Source organism: Dermochelys coriacea, chromosome 7 (genome assembly GCF_009764565.3).
Source record: "Dermochelys coriacea isolate rDerCor1 chromosome 7, rDerCor1.pri.v4, whole genome shotgun sequence".
Classification (NCBI taxonomy): domain Eukaryota; kingdom Metazoa; phylum Chordata; order Testudines; family Dermochelyidae; genus Dermochelys; species Dermochelys coriacea.
This window is the reverse complement of record NC_050074.1, coordinates 78,071,426-78,099,083: the sequence shown is the minus strand read 5'-3', so window position 1 is coordinate 78,099,083 and position 27,658 is coordinate 78,071,426. Positions and strand designations below refer to the sequence as shown.

The window sequence follows — 27,658 nt, the reverse complement described above, 5'->3', positions numbered from 1 at the left end:
AATATTGAGAACAAGAAAATTAATTTAGATGTAAGAGATAAATACAGAGTGATGGGGACCACTAAAAGAAGGGAGAAGACCCCGAGATACCTTTCCTGAGGAGGGAATAGCATTTTTTATGATAGGAGGAAGGAATGTCCTGAGATTAAAATACCGTCCTGGGCATCAGGAGATCTTAGCTCTAGTCCTTCCATTGAAATAAATTACAGTGCATGTAAAGTAGCCAAATGCCAATAACTTCAGTATTTTACTTTATAAGAAAAATGTTTTAGTCCAAATTGAGACCTACGTACTAAGGTTGGGTTAAAAAGGAAGCTGCTTTTGAGTTACAGGAATAAAGAAGTGTCACCAACAGGAAAGTTCTCTGTATTTTATTGCACTGGAACTGTGCATATTTTTAAAGTAATTGTATATGCCAGTTTTTTCTAAACAGTTGATTTTATCTATGAGTCACAAAACTGGATGTGGAGACATATATTGAAAGCAATGGCAAAATTTCAGTTATATTAGTACTAATGGCACCACTGCAATTTCTACAGTAGTCTGCTTTCATCCTGCTCATTCTTTATGGAACATTAGCTAGCCCCCACAGTCCTCTCTGCTTTACAGCCCAATCCTGGAGCCCTCTCATCTCAGCCACAAATTACCTGGCCAAAGAAGACCAGCTAGATAACATTATTTTTTAGACCAGAGGGCATCCTTTTATTACCGCATAAGCCCAGGAGGGTGACCATAATGCCTTATATAGTGATCCTAACTTTGCTAACCTAGGAAGTGAGAGACTCTGCTTTCTACATTGTTTTAGGGAAAAATGTGGATTTTTTTAAGGAGATGATTTTTCCTAATGTAAGAGATATACTGTTGGTTTTTAAGGAGGAGGGAGGGAAATGGGTACTGTAATGACTTTACACGTCATTTTCCAATAAGCTGTTTTTTCTGTGCATTGATCTTTTTATGTAAAAGGAATCGGTTTCATTTTTCAGGGGGAAAATTGATATTAATAGTATAACTAGATACAGCTCTTTCACTTTTTGGTATGAACTGTTTAGTAAAAGAATGTCCTTTACAGACATTAATAAAACTTTTAACTTTCTTTGGGGGGGGTGAATGGGTGTTTATTGTAACCCAGGGATGAAACAGCTTTTTTAATGGTATATTGGGCCCAACGCGCTATAAAAGTAATCCAGAATGATTTAATATTTACCAAGCATATTTGAAAAATAAAGAAGAAATGTTATCCAGCTTTCCCTCACACTCTGCTTATATTTAGAGCAAGCACACGCACAAAACCAACAAAAAAGTCTCCCTGTAAACATCTAATAGCCATGATATGTTATTATCCACCATACTGTTGTGATGAAACATTCTGCACCAGCTTCTCAGCTGGTGAGGTCCATGGAGTTGTACTGATCTATATCATCTAAGCATCTGATCTTCTGACTTTTAAGGCCTGTGCACAAACATTCTTATTTTCTTGCTTGCTGTTTGCTGCTTGTTCTGAAGACAATTTGATATCTCGTTCATTACAAGCAACAGAAGAGACATTTGAAGACAAAAAGTTTCCAGAAGCTAGAGACCTCCTTTTACATGCAAATGTGCACATTGTGTGCACATCTACTGCAACCACCCATACAAATATCATAGAATCATAGAATATCAGGGTTGGAAGGGACCTCAGGAGATCATCTAGTCCAACCCCCTGCTCAAAGCAGGACCAATCCCCAATTTTTGCCCCAGATCCCTAAACGGCCCCCTCAAGGATTGAACTGACAACCCTGAGTTTAGCAGGCCAATACTCAAACCACTAAGCTATCCCTCCCCTGACAGTAGCATGCATAAATGGGTAATTAGACATCTACCCGTCTGCACAGACAAGGCCTGATCCTCCTCTAACTGTCATCACTGTGCATCGGCAGTAGCACCAGGTGTGAACCTGGCATATTAGGAGAATGAAGCCTATCCTTACCCAACGTGCACAGACAATTGTAATAAGTGCATGTGCAACTCCAGGTGCACATTTGCACCACACATTTCTGCACACTGACCCGCAACTCCCATTTTCAAAAAAGTGGCTGTTGATGTCTGTACAGACAGTTTTACCTATGGCTAGTCCACTGGAATTTATCATGAAAATTAATAGGGGCCCTTATTTGTTTGTTCATTTCTCTTCTTTGGCAGCATGTGTGTCTGCCTAGCAATAAAAATAAATGACAGGCCTTTACAAAAGTTACTCAATAATAGGAACCAAAAAAATGAATCATATGCAGTGTGTACTTTACTGATAGTTTTCTGTTTAGAGAAATTAGTCAATGGCCCATAAGTAATCTTTTCAGGGAGTTTTTTTACATACCAGTTGATGTGGGCATTTAGAGGGAAGTGAATATGTGTATGGAATCTAATCATGCATACATGAAAATACAATGGGATCAAGATGGAGAACCTACCCCCCTTGATCCTTTTTCTCTGGCTTTTTTGCCCCTTATGGAAGGATGGGGAAGAGGGAGGATGTAACAGAAATTCTGACACTGGCCTGCCTTCTGATTGGCTGCGTGAATGCCTGTTTTCAGAACAACCTTTCTATTGGCCATCTAGAATCCTAGTGGACCTAAAAGTAGTCACAGATAGGGATCATGCCCCTTGTTTCTGCCCCACAGTGGACAATGGTACTCCTACCTTTCTGCCCAAGTTCAAATTTTCTCAATTCTTTTGCTTGTAATCACTATTGCAGCTCGTTTTCTGTATGGGTGATGCTTGTCTGCAAAGGTATCTAACTGATCTTCCTTGAGGTGGAGGAGACATGCTGTTTAAACCATGGCTGTTTCCATTCACTTTGGGTATCAAGAGATGTGAACTCAGTTTGATACCTCCTATTTCCTGTATACATGCAAGCTCACAACTTTTAAGCATGTTTGCCTTTGAGAGGGGATCCTTCAAGCCAGTTAGGTAAGTTAGTAAGTATTTACCACCAACAAGGGTGAAACTTCCAGGCTTCCTTATCACGGCAACCTTTTCCTGGTAAATTTAAGAGAAATTAAGGGCTATATATGTGTGGGTCCATTCTCTCCACTGGAAAGCTGTGCCCCCTATACTTGCATCAGCAATCAGACTGTGAAGCCAGTTTACTAAGCGGGGCCTTGGTAGGGTATATCTACGCTGCAATTAAACACCAGAGTCAGCTGGCTCGGGCTGCAAAGCTGCGATGTAGATGTTTGGGCTCAGGCTGGAGCTTTGGCTCTGGGACCCCATGACGGGGGAGGGCTCCCAGGGCTTAGGCTGTAGACCAGATTTTGAGACCTGGCAATGGGGGAAGGTCCCATAGCCCAAGTTCCAGCCCAACCCCAACATCTACACCACAATTTTACAGCCCCGCAGCCTGATCCCAGTGTGTCAGCCACAGGTGTTTAATAACAGTGTAGACTTACCCATAGTGTCTTTGGGAAAAGATATGGAGAAGAAGAAAGGGATGTGCTTATGCTCAGATTCAGCTTGCACTGCCTGCGGGCATTCATTGCAGTAATTTATCTAAATTAACCCAAGGCCATACCCTGGTGGCAATCCGGCAGGAAGCTCTGTGTGAATGTAGGGATCCACCCATGTGGAATTCCTCACAGGATCTGGGTCTAAAATGGTGTGTAGGTATTCTTCTTCCTCCCATGTCTGTGATGATTGACAGTCACAGTCTAGCTGCCCTTGCCACTTACAGAACAATTTCTCACCTTTCTTTTTTTCATGAAGAACACTGAGACAAGATTTTTTTCTCCCATGTTGCTGTTTTTCCCCCCCTTCACTGAACAGAAAAAAAGATAGGAAAAAAGGGTCATACCAAGCAGAACAAAATGTTCTTGCTAAAAATGCATAATAAAAACTAGGAGAAAGCTTTATGGAAGAACATTTCCTCTATTAAAATGGTCTAACATGTACAGCAGCTCCTATGCTACGGTGTTCTTTGTCTGGGTGTTTTTGGTATCTCATTTCTTACATACTGTATTTATCATAAGGTGCTGCAGTTCCCAGAATAAGTGTAAGATTTTACTGAGTAGCACAATAAGTAAAGTAGATCTCGCACCCACATCAGAAATCAGAATGGGTAAGAGTGTTCTCATAAGGAGCTGTGAGTGTAAGATACCCTCTTAAAGATTTCCACTTCCTTTGTAATTAATGTAGATACTTTAGGAACGGGAGAAATATACATCTGTACCTTTTCCTTGACCTTCTGCACCCTTTTCCTCACATTATCTTTCCCAGTGTAAGACACATCCAAGACCATCAAATTAAATGTGTCTGGATTTTTTAACAAACACCTTTTAAGAATTTTATTCATACTTATATAATCTAGTCTCCTCCTCAGATTTGACTGATAAATACCAGTGCCTTACCTTAGAGTAATCCATTTATCTACAGTACCACCCTGCCTGTTTAGATTTAGCAGTCATTACTTTACACATGTGACATCAATCTACATGTTATCAGTGTAAACAGTTTGTATAACAAAGTGTTGCACATTTTATTGTCCTGCCAGCAAAAAAAAAAAAAAAAAAAAAAAAAAGGCACTTTGTGTACTGCATGCAACCAAGGTAATCTAACTGACACCATACATTTTACAACACAGCCACAGAATTATATGTAGCCCAGTCTGCAACATCCTTAGACAGCAGGCCTTGCAAATTTTACCACATCATTAGTTTTGTAAATATATTTACAAAGATTGCCAGTTTTTCTTTTAGTTATTTAAAAAAACCTGCTGGTTAAATTAAACTGAATTTCAAATACACCTAATTAACTTGGGGGGAAACATTTCTTTGGCTCTGGTTTGATAATCAGATAATTGTCTTGCAAAGGTCAAGAGAATGGCATAGCTTTCAGAGGCTGAACAAAGGCACTAGCTGTAGTTCACCAAATGTGGTTCCTGTATTGCTCCAGTTCTCTTTGACTCACCTATTACTAATATTCCATGATATACTTACATTATAGGTCCAACTATTTCAACAAAGCTGTAACCAAGGAATGACCCGGAATAAAATATAGTGCAGAAAAAGGATGGCATGCTCATCAAACTCCATACAGCCTAAAATAACCTTCCTAATGTAAGAAGATCACCAATTAAATCCGAATTTTATATGCTATTCTGGATATCTCAATGTAAATAAAAATGAAGATGACACTATCATGCCATTGGACCAGATTTTCAAAATATTTAATTTATTTTTTCCCCAATGCCAACTAATATCTCAGTTCAATAGTTTAATAAAACTATATGACATTTTATTGAAAGTGAATGACATGAAGGGCCCAATCCCTTACTCATGGAATCACGAACTTCAATGCTGCCACTCATGGAAGAAAGAATTTCTCCCATGAGTTAATGACTGCAGGATCAGATCCTACAAGTGGGCATCCTTAGTCTTATAATAAAGCAGGTCTGCACTGCATATATGAAACACCCAATTCCAGTCATAGAGGTGGGTTTACAGCTTCAGAGTAGCAATGTCAACTTTAAAGGAAAAAGGCTTGACCAGTATCAGCTAGCAGGTAGTTGCTGGGAAACAAAACAGAGGGAAATTTTCTCCCTACTGAGATTTCCGAAAAAACATGGTTATGACTAAATGGATAAACATAAATTGTCTTTCTAAAAAAAAACAGACACTATCTTGCAGAGATATATGAATTTCATGTGTCAAAGGTATAGATGCTTAATGCTATAAACAATACTTTTTGCCATCCACTGCAGTATTCATCCATGTGGTGATATGGCTAATAAAATTTGATTCTCACATCACACGTAAACTGTTCTGGAAATAACCCTGGACCCGTTACTGAAGTTATCCAGTGTGTACACAGAGCATGTACTCTGCCACAAATTCAGCTGTGTATCCTCTGGCACTTTGGTTAATCTGACAAAAGTGTTAGTCATCTGGCAGTCTTAATGGGCCAGATCTTACAGACCTTCCTTATGGCTTGAACTTGTAAAGTTCCGAGTGCTGCCTCAGAACTGCTGAGCATCTTCTGCTCCTGCTGAATCCAGGGCACAACTCACAGGAAGGATTTAGCACTTTTAGAATCAAACCCTTAGCTTTGGCAACACGCCCATTGAAGTTACCATGACTTTCAGTCTAGGTTTGTACGAAAACATAGTGTGTGGTTGCTCTTTCTTCTATGCCCTGTTAGAAACAAACAGTGTGTGCCAGGGGTTTGAGCACCTAGTTAGAAACCAGGTGCTCCTGAGTTCTAATATTAACTCTTTTTCTTTCAAATGGCAATAGTGGAACAGTGAAAACAACTGTGTGACTACAAACCTTGGGCAAATTACTTGGTCTCCCCCGTAAAACAGAGATGATAATAATACAGTTGACTATCTCGAGAGCTGTTGTGAGGATTAATTAATGTCTGTAAAGCACTCTGTAAACTTAAAGAGCTGTAGCATGGGTAGGCATTATTATTATTATAAGCACTGTGATAAGAGTTATTCAATACCTTGTTTACAATGGGACACCCAGAGAGTCTTCTCTGTTTTGCATTACTTAGCATGTTGCAGCAATGATTCCTTTAAAAAAAATTCATAAAACTAGAGTCCTGAAGGGAAAGCTAAAGTATAGATTAACTGTCAAGGTAGGTAATTTCAAATCCTAACAAGTGTCCCTTTAATTTACACTGAATAATTGTGCTATGTACTCCACCCTAATAACATCAACCTTGGGTGTGATAAATAGAAGTTGTAACATGGAGACTGCAAGTAGATGAAAGCCCATTACCATAGCCCTCCATCTCAGAAATAGTGAAGGGGATAGCACATTTGGTACTTAGCACTTCAAATGTAAATAGCATTGCTCTTCTTTAAAGGATTCACTCTATTATCATTTTTCACTTGGAAACATATAAACTTTAAATGGGGAAAAATGCTTTTTCTTGTCATACAAAGAAGGTAGTTGCAAAATGACTTACCAAACTCATCACATACACTTTCATTTTCTATAAGAGTTGGATGATCAAACGTATCCCGACAGTAAAGGATTTGGGGGTTCTTGCTGATTACTGCAATGCCACCAAGGGCTAAAACGAACTGGTCTGTTAGTATTGAAGATGGCTTGTCTTGAACACGCTTTAGCATGGAACGATATCGACAGTACTGTGGATAACTGAGGACTAGTACATTTGAATCTTCGTCCTCCTTACCTGGAAGAAAAATATATAAATTTAATATTGCACGAGGAGTAATGCAAACAAACAAAAAAAACCCTCCAAAAAGCAAATAAGGGAATGTATCCGCTACGTCTGGGGCACAATCCAGCTCCCATTGAAGTCAATTGCAAAAGTCTCATTGATTTAAATGGGAGCAGAACTAGGCCTCTGCTCTTCAAAGTTCTCTCTTCTGTAGGAAAGTAGTTTTCAAACACAGAGAGGGCCAACCAATAATACAGACAATGATACATTCACACCCTTTTTTCTTACAGATTTAGGCCCAGACTCTAACACTGTTACTCACAATGAGTCTGACCTTACACCACTGTAGTAAGATACTACTTGGCTTAAGTGAGGGTGGCAAAATCTGCCCTTAGCTATTCTGAAAGTGATCTCACACTTCATGAAGTTTGTTGTAAATGCTTTAATAGATATATTTCATGACCATGTGTACTAAATTTCTAATATAGTCTTATTAAACTAGTCTAAAAAGACTTTAAACGGTATAAAAAGACAATTAATTGATCACTGTGGATCTTCTTGCACTCTCCTTTGAAATATCTAGTATTGGCCACTGTCATTGACAAGATATTGGACTAGACAGGCCATTGGTCTGATCCAGTCTGGCAATGCCTGTTATCCTAAGCAATCCCACCAGATGGAAATAACTTTCCTCACATGAACTGTAAAGGTAGTATCTCAACAACACACATGTACAGCACAATGCAGTCAAATGAACTTCTCCATAGCTTCTTAATTGCAGATCCAAAATGGAAAACATCCAAAATAGAGAGTTTTCCATTCTGTTATGTTTTAAACGACATTAAGCATCAAGGTAGCTGATTTAGAAATATCACAATAACGTCTGATCTGGTAACCAGTGGGAAATGTAGTAGCAAATGATAGAACATGTGTAGCAACAGAAGGCATTGGTATGACCTTTTCAGGCCACTATCCTGCTGTATTTTTATTCACGTTCACTTAAGTCCTCACACTGATTAGCGGGATCTATCTTTCTATGCATATCTATTGAGATGAGCTATAGTTTGTAGTTTACACTTTCTAGTCTACTGCTTCATTACTGAGTAACCTAGCCGCTATTTCCGTCACCAACCAGATAATTAAATATTTAATCACACTACCAATACCCACATAACGTTTCTTCTTCTTAAGTGAATACTATACTTCAAATGTTGGAAAGAACAGTAGGAGAAATCCTGGTCCCACTGAAATCAAAGGTAAAACTCCCATTGAGATGATTTTATTCTTCATGTCTACAGGTAATGCTCATTTTGATTAAGATTCTAAAGCAGAAATACAGAACTTTTTTAAAAGTATGAAATGTGTGTTTTGAGAGGTAATATGGAAAAAATAAATACTAACATACTTTAGACTTTCTCCAAAACTCTACTGTTATAGATGAAAGCATTATTTGAAAAATCAACATTAAATGTTAAGCTGAAAGTACTAGTTTTACAACAGTTCTTGAAAACAATCACTTTTCTAAGTACTGAGCCTTTTCACCTCCTCTGGAGTCAACAGAGAAAAACAAAACCATTCCTTTGTCTACATGCCTGGGTAATACCTTTTTGTACACACCATCTGAATGACTGTTCTAAGAAAGGTAGACTTATACCTTTTGGACAGTTAGGATGTGGTCATGATCTTTTTATTTATCCCTATGCAACAACATGGTTGTGAAAATAGCACTTTGCTGTATGTGTCATCTCTCCTCATTCATAAGAGCCCCTAAATCAGGATCAGGGGCCAGAGTCTTCCAGAGACAGCAAGCACATGATCCATCCTTGAGCTACAGTGAAAGTTTAATGTAGGCCTGCTACTGCTGCTCTCTCTCTCTTCATAGAAGTATTGGTGAATTAAATCCGTTGATCAGACAGCATTTTTCTTATGCCAGGATGTGGTCAACCTTTGTAACAAGGTGTATATAAATATGCCTCCCATAAGTCTTTGTAACAAACCATTTGTTTTCACTAAAATGTATAATAAGTCACTACACAGAATTCTGTACGCTATTCTGGGCTTGATGAATGACATTTTAACTCAAGCTGATTCCATCAATTAAAGCCAAATCACCATTTACAGAGCTGTTATTCTACATATTGTTGCTTTAGCTATTTTTTTGCTTCTTATGCAATTCGTAAGTGCATAAACAAACTTGGATGGAAAGTTAAGCATGCAATAACTGTTGCCAATACATGCTTTGTAATGCATTTTCCCTTCCCTATTCACAACTGGTTCAACAGATAAATCTAAGAATGGATAAACTGCACTTTTTTTTTTTAGCGAAAGACAAAGAGTGTTCCTAGAACAAAGATTTTCTTTCACCCACACCGACAGGAGCAAAGAAAATCAAAGTAGATCTAATCCCAAGAAAATAGACCCCACGCCCCAAAGAGGAGTTTTCTTCTAACAGAATCTAGTGTAGATGTCATCTGATTCCATTAGTGTATTTGGCTGCACTTGTCTGTATAAAAAAATCAGAATGAGTTTGCTGCCACTATAAACTGATATTTAAACTGTGATAATCACTTACCCTTAAAATAAGGAAAAATAATTTTATTTTAAAAATATTTCATTAAGCTCTTATTGAACAGAAGACGTTAAATTACTGAAGCTAATTTTAGTTTCAATAATGAGAACTGTACATAGTCAAAGATTATACCTACAGTACATTGCTTGTAAGGCTTAACTGAAATTACTCTAATCCTATACTTATATCATAATTACATATTTAGTAACCTCTTTCAATGTCAATTTTTCATTTATTTATATATTTCAAGTTCAAAACAGATTTCTGTAGAGAAATGGTAATGTGTGGTTCCACCCGTGCTTTGCAAATACTAATACTAACTATATATGTATAGATTTAATCCATATAGTTTCTTTGAAGCAGTGGGGCAGCTTTGGCATGGTCTGGCATTCATGTTGAATTGCATGTTGTTCAAGTTGTCTTTGTATGAGCTTCAGGGAACACCAAACACAATGAATCTATGCAGCATTGACTTTCCAAATGAGCACAGCCATTTTTGATCTTTCAGATCAAAAATTACTTACAGAAAGAAAAGAGATATACAGAAACTTGCTTTTTGTTTGCTTGTTTTTGAAACATCAGACTATAATGGTTATTGCTAACCACCATAATCTACTTCTAACATCAGTAAGCTTTTTTCTTTCTTTAGAAAGACCTTCACACCAGGATTTTATAGAGCTTGATGGAAAAAGTATGCATGTTCCTTCCTGCACCTAATTGCCTCTACTGCAAAATCTGCCAAGTATTTTGCCCTTTAGTTCTTTTAATCGTATTAGTGTGAATGCATTTTGATGCCAACGGAAACAAACATTTAAAGATTTTTGCTTAAAAGAGTCCAAATAGGCCTATGTTAGAAACACAAATTCTCCACTTCCTCCCCAAGTAGATGTAGTTATTTTTCAAAAGAAATATGAATTTGCTCTTCTCATAGGACTAAATGTCTAGTTTCAACCCAATTTAAGCAAAATAATGTCAATATTCACTGCTCTCACAATGATTTATGCTACCTTCTGTTACTTTATTATATTAGACATTCCTTTCTCTAAGCTTTATACTTTCACTGTGCTCCTAGCAACCAAGCAAAGGCTGAGCACCAACTTTATGTATATGGCACAACTCCAGATTTCACTGTTATTGATAATTATATTGACGTTTCAATTTAATTGCTACTCTGTTGTGACACAGAATATTTTTCATAATAAGACATTTCTCATTTGCTGTCCATTCATTTCTGATATTACTGAAAATGAATTTTTATTCCAGAAAACATAAGTAGAACAATGATACAGATAAGAGTACATACATCTGTTACTATCATTACCAACACTGTAATGTGAAGCAAAAAAAAATTGTGAATATAATTTCTCGGAAGGTAATTTTCCTTTCAGTCTAAGTGCTCTTAGTCATCTTACAGTTACTCAATGATTTCCTGTTCTAATTACAAGACATTATACAGAAAGACGTTTGTAAAAAGGAAATGTGTTAGTGCATAAGACTCAATAGCTTGAATTGGCTGGTAGTATTTAAAATTCCAAACTTGTGCATCAACTTTATCAATTCTCTGTTCCAGCTTTGTGCAATGTGTCCTACCACAAATCTAAATATCTCCCCCAAGGCAGTTAAGTTAGCACAAATGTATACATCAAAGAGAAAAATACACTCGCAGTTAAACTGCTGAAAAAAAAAAGATCAGTTATTTTTTTCTCACTGAAGCTGTTAAATTGGAGGCAAGCCAAGGCAAGGAGTGGAAAATATTAAAAAGTAAAAAGCTTGATTAAAAAGAGACAGAGAGATTCAGTCCTAAATCTAAATGAATGTGCCACAAAGTATTTCATAAAAACATACTGTGACGTAAATTACACATCAGTATTGTACTGTTGCGGTTATTTTGAGAAATAGTTTGTACTGTAAGTCAGCTGGTAAAGCCCCACCCTTAATGATTTTGTAATTCTCTATACAGCAATCAACTGAAGCAGTCATGAAATTGCCAAGAAGGAAAACAGACAGAGCTGTAGAGTCTGTAATAAAAAGATAATGTACTTTTAACATAACAGAACTAGAAGATTGGTTTTATTAACTAAAAACTACTAAAAGATCCCAGGCTTGCCATTTGTTTTGATAAATGTTAACAAAGGTCTTCATAAGATAAGCCATGAAAGTAGGGGAACTAAATAAAGTGGGACGATGCATTGGTGTCTGGGCTGCAAATTGAACAAGGCAGTTATTTTGAATGCACAGTGAAAATAAAGAAAGATGCAAGGCTTTGACCATCAAACTTTTTTCCTGAATAATCTGCAAAGGAAACTATGAAGAGCATTAACACAGCTGCTTTCTTTTGTTGCAGATTGTTACAAAGAAGGACTCATGGATGACATGCCTACCTTAATTTATTTACTATTTTCTACATACGTTGTTTTGGCTACATTGCCAACAAGAAGCAGAGAATCAGTAATGGATGAAAAAGTGGGAGACTTTTAATGATAAAGAATGGAAAGTGCTAGCCATGTCAAATGACTGGGACTAGAGCTTTCAATGGGAGTTGAGTGCCTGACTCCCTTAGGCGCCTTTCAAAATCCCAATCTGCATCTCCACGGCCCTGTAGCGAGACTGGAGTCTTAGCTCAAAGTCACCAGCTATCACCAAGGCTAGTTAAAATGACAGGTCTCCACCTGCGGCACCTGGACCTGCAAAGTAGATGCATCCATCTGGCACTGTCAGTAGATGACACAGTAGCCAGCCTGGCCCCCTATGCAAAGGCCCATATTTGTGCACAAAGTGGCTATCTTACCTGCACCTGCCATCTGAGAAGATAATAAAGCTTTACCCCATGAGTGCTAATGAACCACAGAACTGCCACCCTTGAGAGAAGGACACTATCCTCCTATCTTTACCTCTCTGTAAAATCAGTATACATGTGTATGAGAAATGGAGACATGTGGCTGTTTCAACAAAAACCAATGACTGTGGACCATAAAGGAAGTAAAAACAAATATACACCATGAACGTGTCCATTACAATAAAATTCAAGAGCTGTAACACACCTGTCCAACTGGGATAAACAAACTATACACAGAATTATGAAAAACAGTAGAACTATGGGAAGGGAGGGAGAAGAAAGAGCTGGTATCTGGTGTGCAGAGTTTTAAATTGACTCACCAGGTGAATAAGGACCACCATTCCTCACCAGCTCCTTCTACCACCACCCAGTCACAACTGCCTTGTCCATTGTCAGGTGTGTACAACTGATGCAGTTTCAATGTCAATAACATGCTAAATCTCTGAGTAGTTCTCTGGGGCATGGGACTTTTCTCCTAGCCAAAGAGCCCTTGCAGGTGAGTTATTGTTGGCTGGGTGGGGAGAATTAATCAGCACACACTGCTGTCCTTTCTGGTAGTCATGAAGTGAATGGGTGCAATATGAACCATTTCCCTTTGTCCGAAGAAATAGCTGTGACTTCAACTTCATCACCATGGGCTTCAATCAGCTATGCTACGAGGGCGAAGCATCTTCAGCATTCTACAGCATACCAGTGATCTCCCTCCAAAAAAGAGGAAGCACATTGAAGAGAACTCTTAATTTCCAGCCTAACATTTCATTTCTGCTGTCTTCATTTGTTCTTGTAAAACTACGCAGTATGCCTTGGCTAGGTAATTAATTACAACACTTTTAAAATATTAATTTTTTGAATTATTGTATTTAGTTCATGAAGAAATGCAAATAAAATAATTAGTTAATCCTGCTAGATGAACCTGCAAATCTTTGTTTTCAGGATTAAATAAATTTGGGTAAATTATCCACACAACAGGGATACTGCTTTGTTGACAGGACTTTCAGGAAGTAAAGCCACCCATGTTTACATGTCCCTGTTTTATGCAACTCCCCTCTGTTTGAATGCTAATGCAATCAAGAACAAAGGCAATGTATTATAGTAAATGGAATAACGTGATTATTAATGTGTTTACTGCATAATGGCGACATTAGCAAGTTGTCCATCACAATCATTTTCATGGATATTTAGTTGTCCTATTTTATTTTTAAATTGATAACTTCAGATAGAAAAGATATAAGGCCAATATACAGAATGAAATGCATACAAAATCTTTCTGGATGTGTCAGATGTTTCCTCCCCATAAGGAGAACAGGGGACTAATTCACAGAGTCTTATGTCATTTCCACAACCCTTCTGTTTTCTGTAAGAACATCACCAGTTCAGAGAGTTCCTAAAATTAGTTTAACATCTGAAAGAAAGAAAGAAAACACTTACAAATCTACTGGAGACTGAAACTACTGTTCAATCCCACAGCAATGCAGTCATATAAAACCCCCAGAACTATCTAATATGTACTTAGAGCCTGGGGCTGAAGAACATTATTTTACAACTAGTGATTTGGATCTGATCTGTTCTAGTCCTACTTAAAAAGTCAAAACTGAGTATGTTGATCAACGACTGGCAGTAGATCCACATAATCAAATCTTCCATAATATTTATCTTGTTAAATCATTTTAAATTCAAATAATAAATTCAATTTTTGTAGAAGATGAAAGAGATTTAATACTGAAAAAGAGAATTATGTATACAAGTTTCCAACCAGACATTCTCATCCTTTTTTATACCATGAACAAATATTAAGCTAATCAAAACCGCAGCTCCTGAGCTCCCTCCCCCACCGAATCTTTTGTATATCTTGGGAAGCAGGTTATGAGGTGCTTCTAGCATTTGAAGAGGACTGGCTGACAAGCATAATAATATTCAGTTCTTATATACATCTTTCATTCATAGCCCTCAAAGTTCTTTACAAAGATGAGTAAATACCATTATCCCCATTATACAGATAGAGAAACTGAGAGAGGGCTTAAAGAAAATGTATCCAAGGTCACAAATCCTAGTAAATGACAGAGCCAGTAAGAAAATTCAGGGAAGAAAACCAAGTCAGTGGACGTTTTGTGATTGACTTCAATGTGGCCAAGATTTTTACCCCAGGTTTTCCCAATTCTTAGTCCAATGCACTATCCACCATTCAGCTAACATGCTTCCAAGAAAGACCAAAGAAATTGGCAAAATTTCACATTGGACATAACCAACAACTCTATGAGGTTGTTCTTGTCTATTCCACAGGCGAATTAGGCTGAGAAAATGAGAGCTGGCTCAAGACGCTCCACACTTCCCATGTTAGACAATTGCCAGAAACTCCCTCGAAGCTCACAAATCACACATTGAGGACCACAGTTTTCTTTCTTAAGGGAAAAAAAGTCTGTTTGAAAATTATTTTCTGTGTCCTATCTCACCCTTACTTTACAGAATTATATTTTGTGTCTTCTTGGTGTTCTCCTCTCTGTCCTGGGAGACACTATCTTCCTTCTCTCGTCTGGTATTTTTCAGACCCTAGTTTTTATCGCACAGTTAGTGGTTGATAATTGCCACACAGCAGAAGCCAAGAGTGCAGAAAATTTAGCTCTTGCAAAGGGTACAGCCAAGTTCAGAAATGGGCTCCGATGTGCTCTCCTATCACCCCCCAAGAGATTAGAGTTGTATGACCCAACCCAAACAAAACTGAAACTAAAGATTTGGTCTCTCTCTATTTTTAAAGCTTATAGGACTAGTTTTGGGAATGAGTCAACACAAATCCTCAAGGTGATGGATTATTTCAGGAAATCACACACTGTGATACAAAAGGTTTTGTCATCTGCCTTATTAGACCTCTAATGTAGATGGGGGAAAGGGAGAATGAAAACAGATCCACGCAAAGGCTCGCTGTTCTCTTTAGCACATTGAATGTTCTGTGTAATATGGAACATTCGAGTTGTATGTACATCAGCTTTGAAAGAAATGTTTATCCTGGTTGTCTTGGTTACTGATAAGACACTTCAATTCTACTGATAATGAAAAGAATGAATAAAAAAGGGATAAAATATAATTTGGGAATATGAAGAGGAATCAAGTGACATCAAACAAACTGATTATAATTTAAATGTCTTTATTTTTCTGTATTTGCTTTTAAACAATCAAATGCCCTAATATGGCAGTTTTATGAAACAAACAGTAAAAATCCCTTTTAATAATGAAGGAAAAATAATATATTTTGCTTTAACTGAATTCAAACACCATTTCATTTTTTTTCTGCCATGGAATCGGCACAGTGAACAGCCAGATAATAAGTGTTATCATTCACACAGACATAACTGAACCAGCACTTTGTAGTTAAATGCAATTCACAAAGTGCAATTTAACTGCACCATTTTCAACAGTCACTGAACACCATCCAAAGCACCAGTGAAGCGTAGTTAAATCAGGCCCTGATTCTGCAGACACTTAAGCAGGTGAGTAACTTAACTCATGTTAATAGTTCCATTGACTTCAGTGGGACTACTCATGTGCTTAAAGTTGTGCTTATGCTTAAGTGTTTTCAAGACTGGGCCCATACATTGTACTTTTAAATAAAAAAAAAAATCTATGTTTTGATCTCCTTCCGTCCAGGATGCAACATAGCATCTTCATTGACCTGCCCTGACACAGCAACTTTAATTTTGAGGCTGTAACTCAGTGTCATGTGGCTTAGCAGTAGGGCTTTTAGGAGGAAAATGGAAAACCTAATGTTTTCAAACCATCTTTTTGTCTTTCAGTGTCTAGGCGTTCTGAGCATGCCCAGTGCTGTGGTATGCCCTTCACACTATTTCGTTAGTTGCTACATTTTTAGCTACCTACCTCAAGCTGAGGAGATGGCGCATGTATACCTTTCTCTGATGCCAAAATCAAAATGTTTCTACAGAATTTCCAGAGCCAGTTATTTGATCAGTAACAACAAATTTCTGCCACATCTGGGTGTCCCCAGATACCCTGCCTTTGATGGCTGACCTGAGGAAACTGAGAAGATGAAGACCCACCACCAGTCCCACCAAATTCCATGTAAAGGTCCTAACCCTTGATTAAATAGGTTATGTTGCCCTTATTCTGCCAGCTTGAAACAGTCTGTCTCTCCCACACACAAAGAGAGAGAAATTTATGCACCATTAGTTAAAAAGGACTGTTATCACCACCTTTTCCTATAAGGCATAATGAAGTGTCTTCACTTTCCACTACCCCCAAAAGTATGAGTCAAAAGCCTTATCTTTGTTTTTCATGCAAGAGCCCTTTCACTATCATTCTGAAAATTCAGAGGAACTTTGGCCCCTTGAAATAGCAAGTACAGTAGCCACCATTCTCACAAGCTATGTAATGAAGGATGGAGGGTGGAAACAGTGATTTAAACAGTTAAGCTTTGCTCTTGACATTTATGCCCTCTTTGAAACCCTTAATGAAATTACAACCCTGTTAATTCTTGCAGGGTATAATTTATTTAGTATACATAAAAACTGCCTTTTACACGATTTACAGTTTACAACACATAGACAATATCTGGCTCTGTATAAAAATAACGAGCTCACTAGAGTGATTTCTCTGACACATGGAGAAGTGAGAATAATTACATTTTACTGAGTGTGTCTCATTACATTGATTTACATAAGATTTTCAAAGCTGCAAAAATATTAATTTTCAATTTCATTTGTTTCTAGTAATTCTCTGTGAAGGTGGTTAGTAAAACCTTCAGCAATCTTCATCAATATGGACCAATATTGTACCCTTCTCATGTGGACATGTGACAGAGGGATAATAGGGTCTAGTAACACCACAGTCAGGCGTTTCTTTTCTATTTAATGTTTCCTTGTGTGCCAAACATAATGTAACAGACAAGTGTTAGAGAGACATGCAGGGAGGAGTATGAATAGAGAGCTTTAAAAGAGATCCTTAATAGAGACACAGTATGCTTAATCTTCAACAATGTTCAGTAGCAATTTATTTGCAGCCGTTTTCTCTGTTAACCTTTCACACTAGAACAGGTAAGATAGAGCACAACAATTTGTCAACTGCCAGATATGAACAAAAGAACCAATTTTAAGAAGCTCCAGTATTCTTTTATATTTGTTTTGCAAAATTTTAATAACTTTTTTTAGAAGCCAATCAAAGAAAAGAAAAAAAAAAGTCAAGCCAGGAAGCAAAAACTCTGTTAAAAATATTTTACAGATAAACTCATGGTATCCTTTGCAGCATAATTACACATTTCTGCTTTTAGAGCCCATAGTGAAAAATGCATTTAATGCTGGAAAAATGTGATTGTTTTTAAAATAAGAATAATCACACATTTCCACTTGTTAATTATTTTCTTTAGTCTTTTCTGTCCATCAACCAATCTCTATGCAAAAAGTGTCTGTTATCCACTACCACCTGGGAGCGTCTCTCCTCCTTCTCCATGACTGAGTGAAAATGAAGATGAGATGGAAACGGAACATAAATTCATAGATCATAGGGCCAGAAGGAACCATTGTGATCATCTAGTCTGACCTCATGTCCCAAGGAATACCTTATCTTGAAGGAAAACAATAAAAAGGAGGAACAGAGGAAAAAGATAGCTAACATTTGCCCTCTCTTAGATAACATGGAATAGAATTTTGACAGGAAACTATAGGGATATCCAGGAAGAAGATGAGGGAGGGGGAAAAGGTACTGGATTGGGATTCAGGAGACCTGGGTTTGATTCTCACCTGGGCTGAAGACACCCTGTGTGATCTGTGGTACGTCACTCTGGGATACATTCTCATTTCTTTGGGGAAAGAAACTCTCCAGGCATCCACTCATGGGGTTAGGAAGGTGCAGCTCCTGTATTTGGATTCCTTCCTCTGCCAAGAAAGGGGCTGTATTGGGAGGAGCAGGGGGGCGTGCTGGGAGTGGGTGGGTATGAGGTAGAGCAGATTTGTGCTATGCCAATTCCTTGACCATTAAAGCTTTCCTTTGGTAAAAGAAGAGCCCTCAACTTCATTTTTAAAGGAATGTTTCTGCGGAATAAATACATCTAGAGTGTCTGATGAGCAGGCAATGAAATACCAACAACTTGGCTGGAAATCTGATAAAGTGTTCAGAAAATTTATTAATTTTATTAAAAGTTAGAAAGTTTCCTTCTAAATTTCCTTGGAAAATTTCGTGCAGGTTTCCCCATGTTATTGAACATTAGTTATACCCTGAGAGAAGTGTGATGCACAAATGGAGAGAAATAAGCACCTGACAAGTCCGCTTGGATCAAATCCTGGTCTCACTGAAAAACTAGCATATCTATCAGACTTCAATGAGACCAGGACTTGGCCCCTTCTGATTTCTATGTTAATGGCATCTTTAAGAGAGATGCAAGAATTCATGGTGAGAGAAGATGTGCAAGTGAAGAAAGAAACTGTTAGGTCAGCCTGAGAGGTAAAGTCTGCTGATTAAGGGATATATGTCCTTATTGAAAGCCCATTGAAGTCAATGCAAAGACTCCCATTGACTTCAGTAGACTCTGAATCAAGCACATTACTATACAATTTGCTGTTCTATACAAAATCAGTTTTTTTGGGGTGGGGGTCTTATCAGAAAGCATCCTTTTTCTAGACTGGATGATGAACAGGGAGAGCAGGGATAGACTTCTCCTGCTCTTTAAAAAAGGAGAGATGTGCCCTTTCAAATGAGAAAGGATTCAAGAGGCTGGGAAACAACTGAGGAGAACAAATAGGCGGCTCTCGAGGGATTGGCTATCATCTGAGTGACAGAGCCGAAGAACTGAAACTTGCACTCTACTGGATCCCAAAAATCAAGCCTCACACAACTAAAGTGATACAAGATAAGCATATTCAGACTCCGCGACTATAACTTCTCCTTTACATGTTTGCTTTAAGTAGTGGTAGGCACTTATTGTGATAGGTATTCGTTATTGCTTTAAATGGGGCATTATAAAATTCTTGGTCTTTTTATGTAACCATAAATGTTTATGAATTTATAAGATAAGCAGCTATTTTCCACAGTTATACTGCAATCTATTTCATTTGCAGCAGATATAACATGAAACGTTGTTTTAGAAGAAACAGATAACAATCCACATCGACTGTGCCTGCTTCCCAGCTGCCACTTAGACTATTGGAAATGTTGCACCAAAATTATATTCCAGGTAAGACAAATAGCAAGGAAATTTTGAGACAAAGCTGCCCTGCCATCCTTATTTCAACATTCAATGTTGCCAGCTCTTGAGATTTTACTACGAGTCACTAGGTAGTCAGTGGGAGGGGATTTAAAGCCCCAGCCTACTGGCATCATGTGATTACATGACAATCTCACCATTCCCTGTCTCACGCTTTTCTTTTTTTTTAAGTAAGTTTCTAGCTGGTGGTTGTGGAGAACTGATTGAAAATGTTACCTCATAGCACCGAAACCTGAAGGACCTCCTTCTCTGCCCCCCCAAAACACCCCAACATTTCTTATTATTTCTAAATCTCTTGGTTTTTAAGCCACTCTTATGATTTTGGGAGGCCTGACTCATGGTATTTGAATCGTGGGGGCTGACAACACTGTGTCACTGTCCCTCAGGCCCTAAAGCATACATTGCTATCAAAGGGTTCCACAACTGCAAACAATGGTACTTAATCCTGGAACAACTATGTACCCAGAAACATGCAGTGTGTGTGGACATAACTCACACTAGAGATGTTCACTGTAGCTGAGATCTCAGAGGGCTGCACGGAAGTCAGGTTCCCAATGTCCACTAAACCTCACCACCCTATTGGAAACAACCAGGACCAGCCTGAAAAAGCCTCAGCTCTGCAGGATCTCAGGCCTCTTAGTCTAGGCTCCAGGGAACTGCCTCCAAACTTTCTGATATTGTTGCTATTCTGGAACTCATCTATGTTGCCATATTAGTTTATTGCCTTGGGGAGCGCTCGTGTGAATAAGAAACGCACTACCTGACCATTGTGAATGAAGGTTCCACCATCAGGCCCAAACATTGCAAGTGCATTTAAATTACACACACACTCTCTGTAAAGGTTAAATGGAGGCCTTTCTCCACTCCAAAAGATCTTGAGGTGCAGGATGCTGAGCTGAGATAGATGAGTGGTGGTGGCCTTAGAGGTAGGTGGGAGCATGCTATACAATGCTCTTTGGAAAGCAGTATCAAGTGCTTCAGCCAGCATCTGCTAACAGACATTAGCAGATTGACTTGGGGCCAGGGCACTGACTACACCTTGAACTCGCTTTTGAAACCATGGAGTGCAGATGCACCAGCTGGTACCTAGCTTAGTAGACAAGGCATCAGTGAGTCTACATGGTGTCTGGCTCCTGCTCAGCAGTGAGGGAAAATGAGGAGACTCTTTCATCATCCTCTTCCCTTCTTACTCAGTGCACCAACGCATGGGCACAGAGAATTTTCCCAATAATCTTTGGAACCTTAGTTAAACATTTTCTTTGAATTTTTTTTAATATGCCTTTGTATCATCATGCTTTTCCTATTCATTCCAGTTTGCTCTCTGCTGCAGGTTCAGCTCAGTCTACAATCATCAATTTGTTCATGAACATTACCACAGGTTACACCACCTTAGAATCCTGCAATGCTAATTCTTCTCTTGGGCTAGATCAGGAATGCAAGGTGGTTCCAATACCCACCCCACCTCCCACCACAATGCTTGCCTCCTAGAAGCCCTATTTTTCTGAAACATCCTACACATTTCAGGCTTTAATGTAATTCAGACAAGAGAGCTGATTTATGTGACTTTCATTTACATCATGGAAAACTGGTAATCTGGCTTCAGCAAAACTGGGTCCATTATTATTATTGTAAGTAGTAGTAGCAAATATTTATTTTATGATAGTGACAAATCAGGATTAGGACCCCATTGTGCTGGGTGCTGTACAAACACACAATCTCTGTTAAGTTCCTTTTCTTACGAAAGGAGCTACATGAATATGGACACCCAAAAGATCCCTGTAGAACTGAAAAGGATGTATATACAAGAGCGGTAATGGCCCTATGTTTCTTTATCCAGAAACTCTCCAGTCAGCGTATTTCTGACTCTTACTATGGAGTTAAGTGAACCAGGGCCCTTGAAAGAAGTGGGTGTGATGTGCCAGTCCCCATAATGTTAACTAATCACTTGTGCTAAAGTAATCATAATTTTTGCTACTATAATATTCAAGGACTAGTTTTCTGTAACTGTAGCCTACACAAAACATTACTAATTTATCACAGAAAAACTATTTATGCTGTGCATTATCAATTTCAAATGGTGATGTTTAAGTATAGGTTTGATAAACTGTATACTGTGTAATGCAGCTGCTTTGCATTTTGAATCCTTTATTTATAGAACAAGTCAAATTAATAACTCAGAAATGTTGTTTCAGGGAAAGTAATGGACATACAATAAAACTATTCATTTCCTAAAAGGTCACTCTAGGAGAAGCATACATTGTTGAGAAGCATACCAACAATGCTATTATTCCACAGAATAGTGAAAATGTATAATAAGCAGTTAGTGCATATATTTGCGTTGGAGACCCTGGGCTAATTTAAAGTACAATTTCAAGGCAATCAATCATACTCTAAAATTACTTCATTTTCCAAACTGTTTACACTTTTAAAGTTACAAATCCACTTTCTGCTATTTCAACTCACGATTTACAGCTACAGATTTAGACTGCCTTGGCTTGCTGCCAAACTCTAGTCATGAGGGAACTAATGATATGAACAGATCAGTGTTTTATAATGGAGAAAAGCGCATGTAAATTTCCAGTATGTCTGCAAGTAATCAAGGCATGCTGACTATAAATGAGGCAGTCTGAAATTTATTTTAGGAGAAATATCTTAAAGCTTCACTTTTTATCTTGACCCCCCCCCCCCCAAAAATCTTTTAAAAGGAACTTCAAAATTATTCTAAGTAAACTGTTATACAAACAATATGTTAAAGAATAGTACAATAGCTAATTTCCTTTCGTGGGTCTATCTTAAACAGATCATATCCTTATCATGGCAAGCTGGAACATTAAATTCTCTAGTTCATGGAATCAAAACAGAAGAGTGCTTCGTATTACATTTTACAAAAATGAACCATTCCCTACAAACAAGGTCAGATTTCTGGAATGCCAGAGGTCTACATGTAAGTGGGCAGGGGAGGAGGGAAGAATCCATTTATTCCTCTCTCTAAAAATAGTGGGAAACTCTACTAGGAATTTAAATGCGTTTTAGTAGCCAAAACATTTGAAAGAAAACAAGAAGTCCCTCAGGCAATGATACCTAAATTAAATATGATCTTTACTGTTTCATTACAGCGGTGTAGCCAAATAATGACTTTGTGTTATTGTACAAATAATGCAGGATCCTCATTTTCTACTGGAAATAATTACTCTATTCTATCATATTCTGCTTGCCATCAAAATGTCCTCCTTTGTTGTCACTGGGCTGTGGCTCCATATTAGGCTTAGAGCTGGATTTAGCAAAGGTCCTTTCTTCAAAAGCCAAACCAAGCAGGCATATTCTAACCAAACAGTGGCTTTAAGAGTGAAGCTAGAAATATTCTGACATCGTACTTCATGAAATTCAATCCACTACAATGGATATTTCTGTTATAGCTTTATTACATACCTAACCTCAATTGTATAATTGTATGGGGCCAGAAACAATAAGCTGGTATTGCTTTGTTATAGCATCCAATAGATTTAAGATACCTATAATCATAAATCAACATACTTATTTGACATACCGTCATGAACTAGAAAAGACAAGAAAAAATAAAATAAACTAGCTACATGAGAATCTCATTTTGCTTTCTGGGGACTAAAGCTTTTTACTGGCATTGATTCCCAGCAACATTATGGTTGGCAAAGCCTTTCTCCTTTCTAGGTAAAATATCAAGCACAAATATACACTATTTCAGTGCCAAAGATTAAAAGGCAATTTCTCCATTAAGAGTAAACTTGTAGACTTTCAATACAATGGTCTGTGCTATATAAAGGAATCCTACAACTCTATCTTATAATGAATACGTTTGCATTACAATTGCTCAGGAATTTTCAACGTGATTAGGGTAACTCAGTTTTGGAAGGTGGGCTTGGAATTAGAGAATGCCTGATCCAAGCCCACTGAAGTTAATGGGAAGACTCCTTCAGTGGTCTTTGGATCAGACTCAGAATATCTAGCACCACTAGATTCAAAGTAAACATTCAAAGTAGTGTTTGTGGTGTTGGAGGGAGATGTGTCAAGCCCCTCCTTGCCGCAGAAGTAGGGCAATCTGAGCATTTTTGCCAGGCTTGTGAAATATTTTGCAACCAACCTGCCACTTACCCCACAAAAAAAATAATATAGCACCTCCTGGCCGACCTTTTTCTCACTCTTGCCCACTATACTTATGCCCCACTATGCATTAAGGCAAAGGAGCAACACAGTCTTATAACCAAATAGGTAAGAGAATTAGGAATGTCCCTCTTTTCATGGACTGTCCTCTCTGGTTTTACAGAAGACTCTACTGGCTCCTCATTTTTATCAACTCCAGCAGATTGGCTAGCTCAGTGTGCCACTGGCCAGCTGAGCTGGGTGAAACTGACATGGTTGAGCATATATGCACCTCAGCTAGCTCAGGTACGAACCGTACTAAAGCCACAGCAGCATGGGTTGCACCATGGGCCAGCCACTCAAGTATAATCCTGCCTGCAAACACATGCAGGCAGCTAGTTCATGCGGCAATTCATGCTCCTGTGGCTTCAGTGGTCCCCAAACTAGCTAAATTAAAGATAGCTCAGGTATGTCTATATGAGCTGCAGTCACACCCACAGCTGCAGCGTAGACAAGTACTAAATCTCTTTATGTGCAGCAGCTACCACCATCATGGTAAGTTTCTTTTATTTGTGGCCAACGCTGATATCAGACACTACAGTTATGATGGAAAAGAGCAACAGTTCATTATGTTTCCTCTTCTCTTTGCCCCAACTCCCCACTCCCCTTAAATAAAACTAAAAAAGCAAAACCAAAAACCCTTTGTAGGAAAGTGCTTGAAACAACATTAATGCGAAGCTCATTGTGAGACATGCAACACCCAGCCTTCGAATGCTGACCATTAGCTGCAGCTCAGCCTTGCTTGAATCATGTGTGTTTAATGTCTCAAATGTGAAGGGACAGAGTCAACTTGAAATTGTTTTTTGAAAGCCATTAATGATTTTTAAAAGGTGTTTGAAAAGTTTCTGGGAGAGGACCCTTTATTCAGCATGCGCCGACATTTTTAAAGAACAAAATCCCCTTTTTTCAAAAGGTGTCACAAAACATTACTAATTTATCACAGACAGACTATTTATGCTGTGCAGTATCAATCTCAAATGGTGATGTTAGGTGATATAAAACCTCCTCCTGCTCCCACTGATCCCCAGCACCATACAGGGGTCCAAGGAGGGATGAAGATGGCTCCCCTGGCCTCCAATGCCTCCCAGGTCTCCAATGCTCCTTAGTCCAGAGAAAGGACTGAGAAGAGAAGAACAAGGCCCTTCTTGATCCCAGGTTTCAGTTATTCTATGGCTCTCTGTAGGGGTTCAGTGAGTGAAGGGGGGCTCCCTGGCCCATGCAAACTGAAGGGGGTTTCCTCAGCCAATTCCAGCCTCTTGTTCTTCCATAGCTCCTTGCAGAGGCCCCGAGTAAAGACAGCACCAATCACTATCCTAACCTCAGAAGCAGCAGCAGCTCTACTGCTGCGTTACTCGTAAAACTCCTTCCTGCAGAGCCCAGGGAAGAGCACATATGTGAGCTCCCCACAGCAGCAGAGCATGGAAGTAATGGAACAGACCATCATAGAAGCAGTGAGACTGCCATACACAAAGTGACATGAAATAGACCATATAAACTAACTGGAAAAAGATTCCCCTTCTGCTGACATCCATCATTTATAATTATCTTCGGTATTACTTGTACCAATATTGGGTAAAATACAACTCAGACAGAAAAGTGATTGATTCTCAGGTTGACAAAATCACTTTAACTTTTCATCATTAATCCCCTCACCTCTGATATTAAAAAAAAAATTGGGACAGGGATAAAAGATGTTGGGTTGAGACTAGCAGGGGAGGCATTAAGGAAGACATTCAAACATGGAAAACTAAGGCAATCGAGGGTGAAAAGTAGCCATGGCAGCAGCACAGAAGGACACAAGTGAGTGCCAGGAGCAGAAGATGAGATGAAGTGAAACTGGAGTGATGGAAAAGGGTGGGGCGATGACTCAAGGAAGGCAACTAAGGGCATGTCTACACCTATCTCCAGAGCGATTTATCCAGCGGGGGTCGATTTATCGTGTCTAGTGAAGACGTGATAAATCGAGCACCAAGTGCTCTCCGGTCGACTCCAGTACTCCACTGGAGCAAGAAGCGCAGGCAGAGTCGACGGGGGCGTGTCAGCAGTTGACCTACCACAGTGAAGACACTGCGGTAAGTAGATCTAAGTACGTTGACTTCAGCTACGTAATTCATGTAGCTGAAGTTGCGTAATTTAGATCGATTCCCCCCCTCCCCAGTGTAGACCAGGCCTAAGGAACAATAGGATCTCTGAAACACTTATTTTACAATCACTTATTTTCACTGACTGCACTCAATTTTGAAAGCAATGAAAGTTTTGCAGTTGACTTCAAAGGGAACAGAATCAGGTTCTCTGTTTGCTACAAAGCCTTTCTTTGTATAGCTACCAATTTTTTGTGTCTGGGTTAAAGGGTTCACGTAGTTTTTTTTCCCACAGAATATTCATTTATATAAGGCTTAGTTTCCAGCAGCAGTTTAACATGAAGTAATTGGGATCTTCAAGTTGCAGTTGGGGAGATACTATCCTCAAAAAAGGAAGACAATATCAAAAACATGATTTGCAGCAAAATGGTGAAATCAATCAAATTATAATGGTTGTCAGTAAAGAGGGAGGCAACTTAGCTGAATCCATTTCACGAGTGGGCAGAAACCAAGGAAATCTAAGAAACATTCCTGGGGTTCTTAAGAACATAAATAAAAATGAATATGACATCAGGAATATGGAAAAGGAAATATTTTGTTGCCAGTTTGATACCGAGATCTGTGTACCAGGAAAGTGGAAGAAGCTGTTCAAGAAGAATCTTCCTTTGGTGGCTCAGGATTTGTTAAAATGGAACTATTCAGGATGCTAGAAGTGTAAAACCAATAGATATAACTACTTCCAGAAGAAGCTGGAACAGACAATTGGCACATGGTGATTCAAAACTATACAGCATTCACAGTTAATGAATGGCTGATGTTATCTTGCAATAGGCAGTATGCAATAAAATGTAACACTCTTGTTCCTTGGGTTATTTAGTTCAGCACCACAGTCAGAGAAAGGATATAGTACTTGATGAACCACTGACCCAGTATGTGGCAATTTTCTATATTCTTCAACAACTTTATGCTCAATGACTGGTGATTGTTTTAAGTCATTTGACCAGGGTCTAGTCATTTAGTCAAATACCAGAATAGAAGGGTCATTTGATCCAACAATTCATTTGATGAAATGACTGAAACATATCTGCACAAACATGTTCATAGTCTCTAAAGAGTTAGGGACAGAAAATAAGCCTAGCTCTTTAACCAGGAGATTTTTCAGAGTGGGATTTTCAAAAATACTTTGCATTGGCTGAAGTCTGCTCCCACGGAAATCAATGGTAAGACATCTATTCCCCTTCTGGCAATGGTAAAGCTTCTATTGAATTTTATAGGAACAGAACTAGGCCATCACTGAGCACTTTAGCAAATCTCACCTTAAATCTTTTTATTTTACTTTTCCCCACCACTGAAAAGATAACCCGCAAGGGATTTTTTTTAAATGTGCTTGTGGCCTTTTATTTTGCTTCTCTGTATTGTATGAAGAAGGGCTGAAAGTTTGTTGTTGTTGCTGTGTTTTTTAAAAAAATCTTTTTCTACTTGCTTTTTTCACCCTTCCAGGTCTCAAATAATGCATATTGGTAGTTCTGACACCTTACCCGAAGGATATTGAATCTTTCACAAATACATTCTTTTGCCCGAGTGCTCATTAGGCCTCAGAATTCAACAGGCATTAACAAAAAACATCTTTAATGATC

General features: G+C 38.5%; 1 protein-coding gene across 3 annotated transcripts in view; it reads right to left on the bottom strand.

The window, feature by feature from the left end:
* ARID5B (AT-rich interaction domain 5B) overlaps positions 1–27,658 on the bottom strand; it is a 147,202-nt gene that overhangs the window by 77,404 nt on the left and 42,140 nt on the right. For 2 of the 3 annotated variants that reach the window (XM_038411188.2, XM_038411191.2), the window contains one exon: positions 6,940–7,170. In XM_038411188.2, the coding sequence (XP_038267116.1) occupies positions 6,940–7,170 (231 nt within the window). Of the gene's footprint in view, positions 1–6,939; positions 7,171–15,013; positions 15,142–27,658 lie in introns of those variants that run through there. The other variant, XM_043518770.1, reaches the window with a different exon arrangement.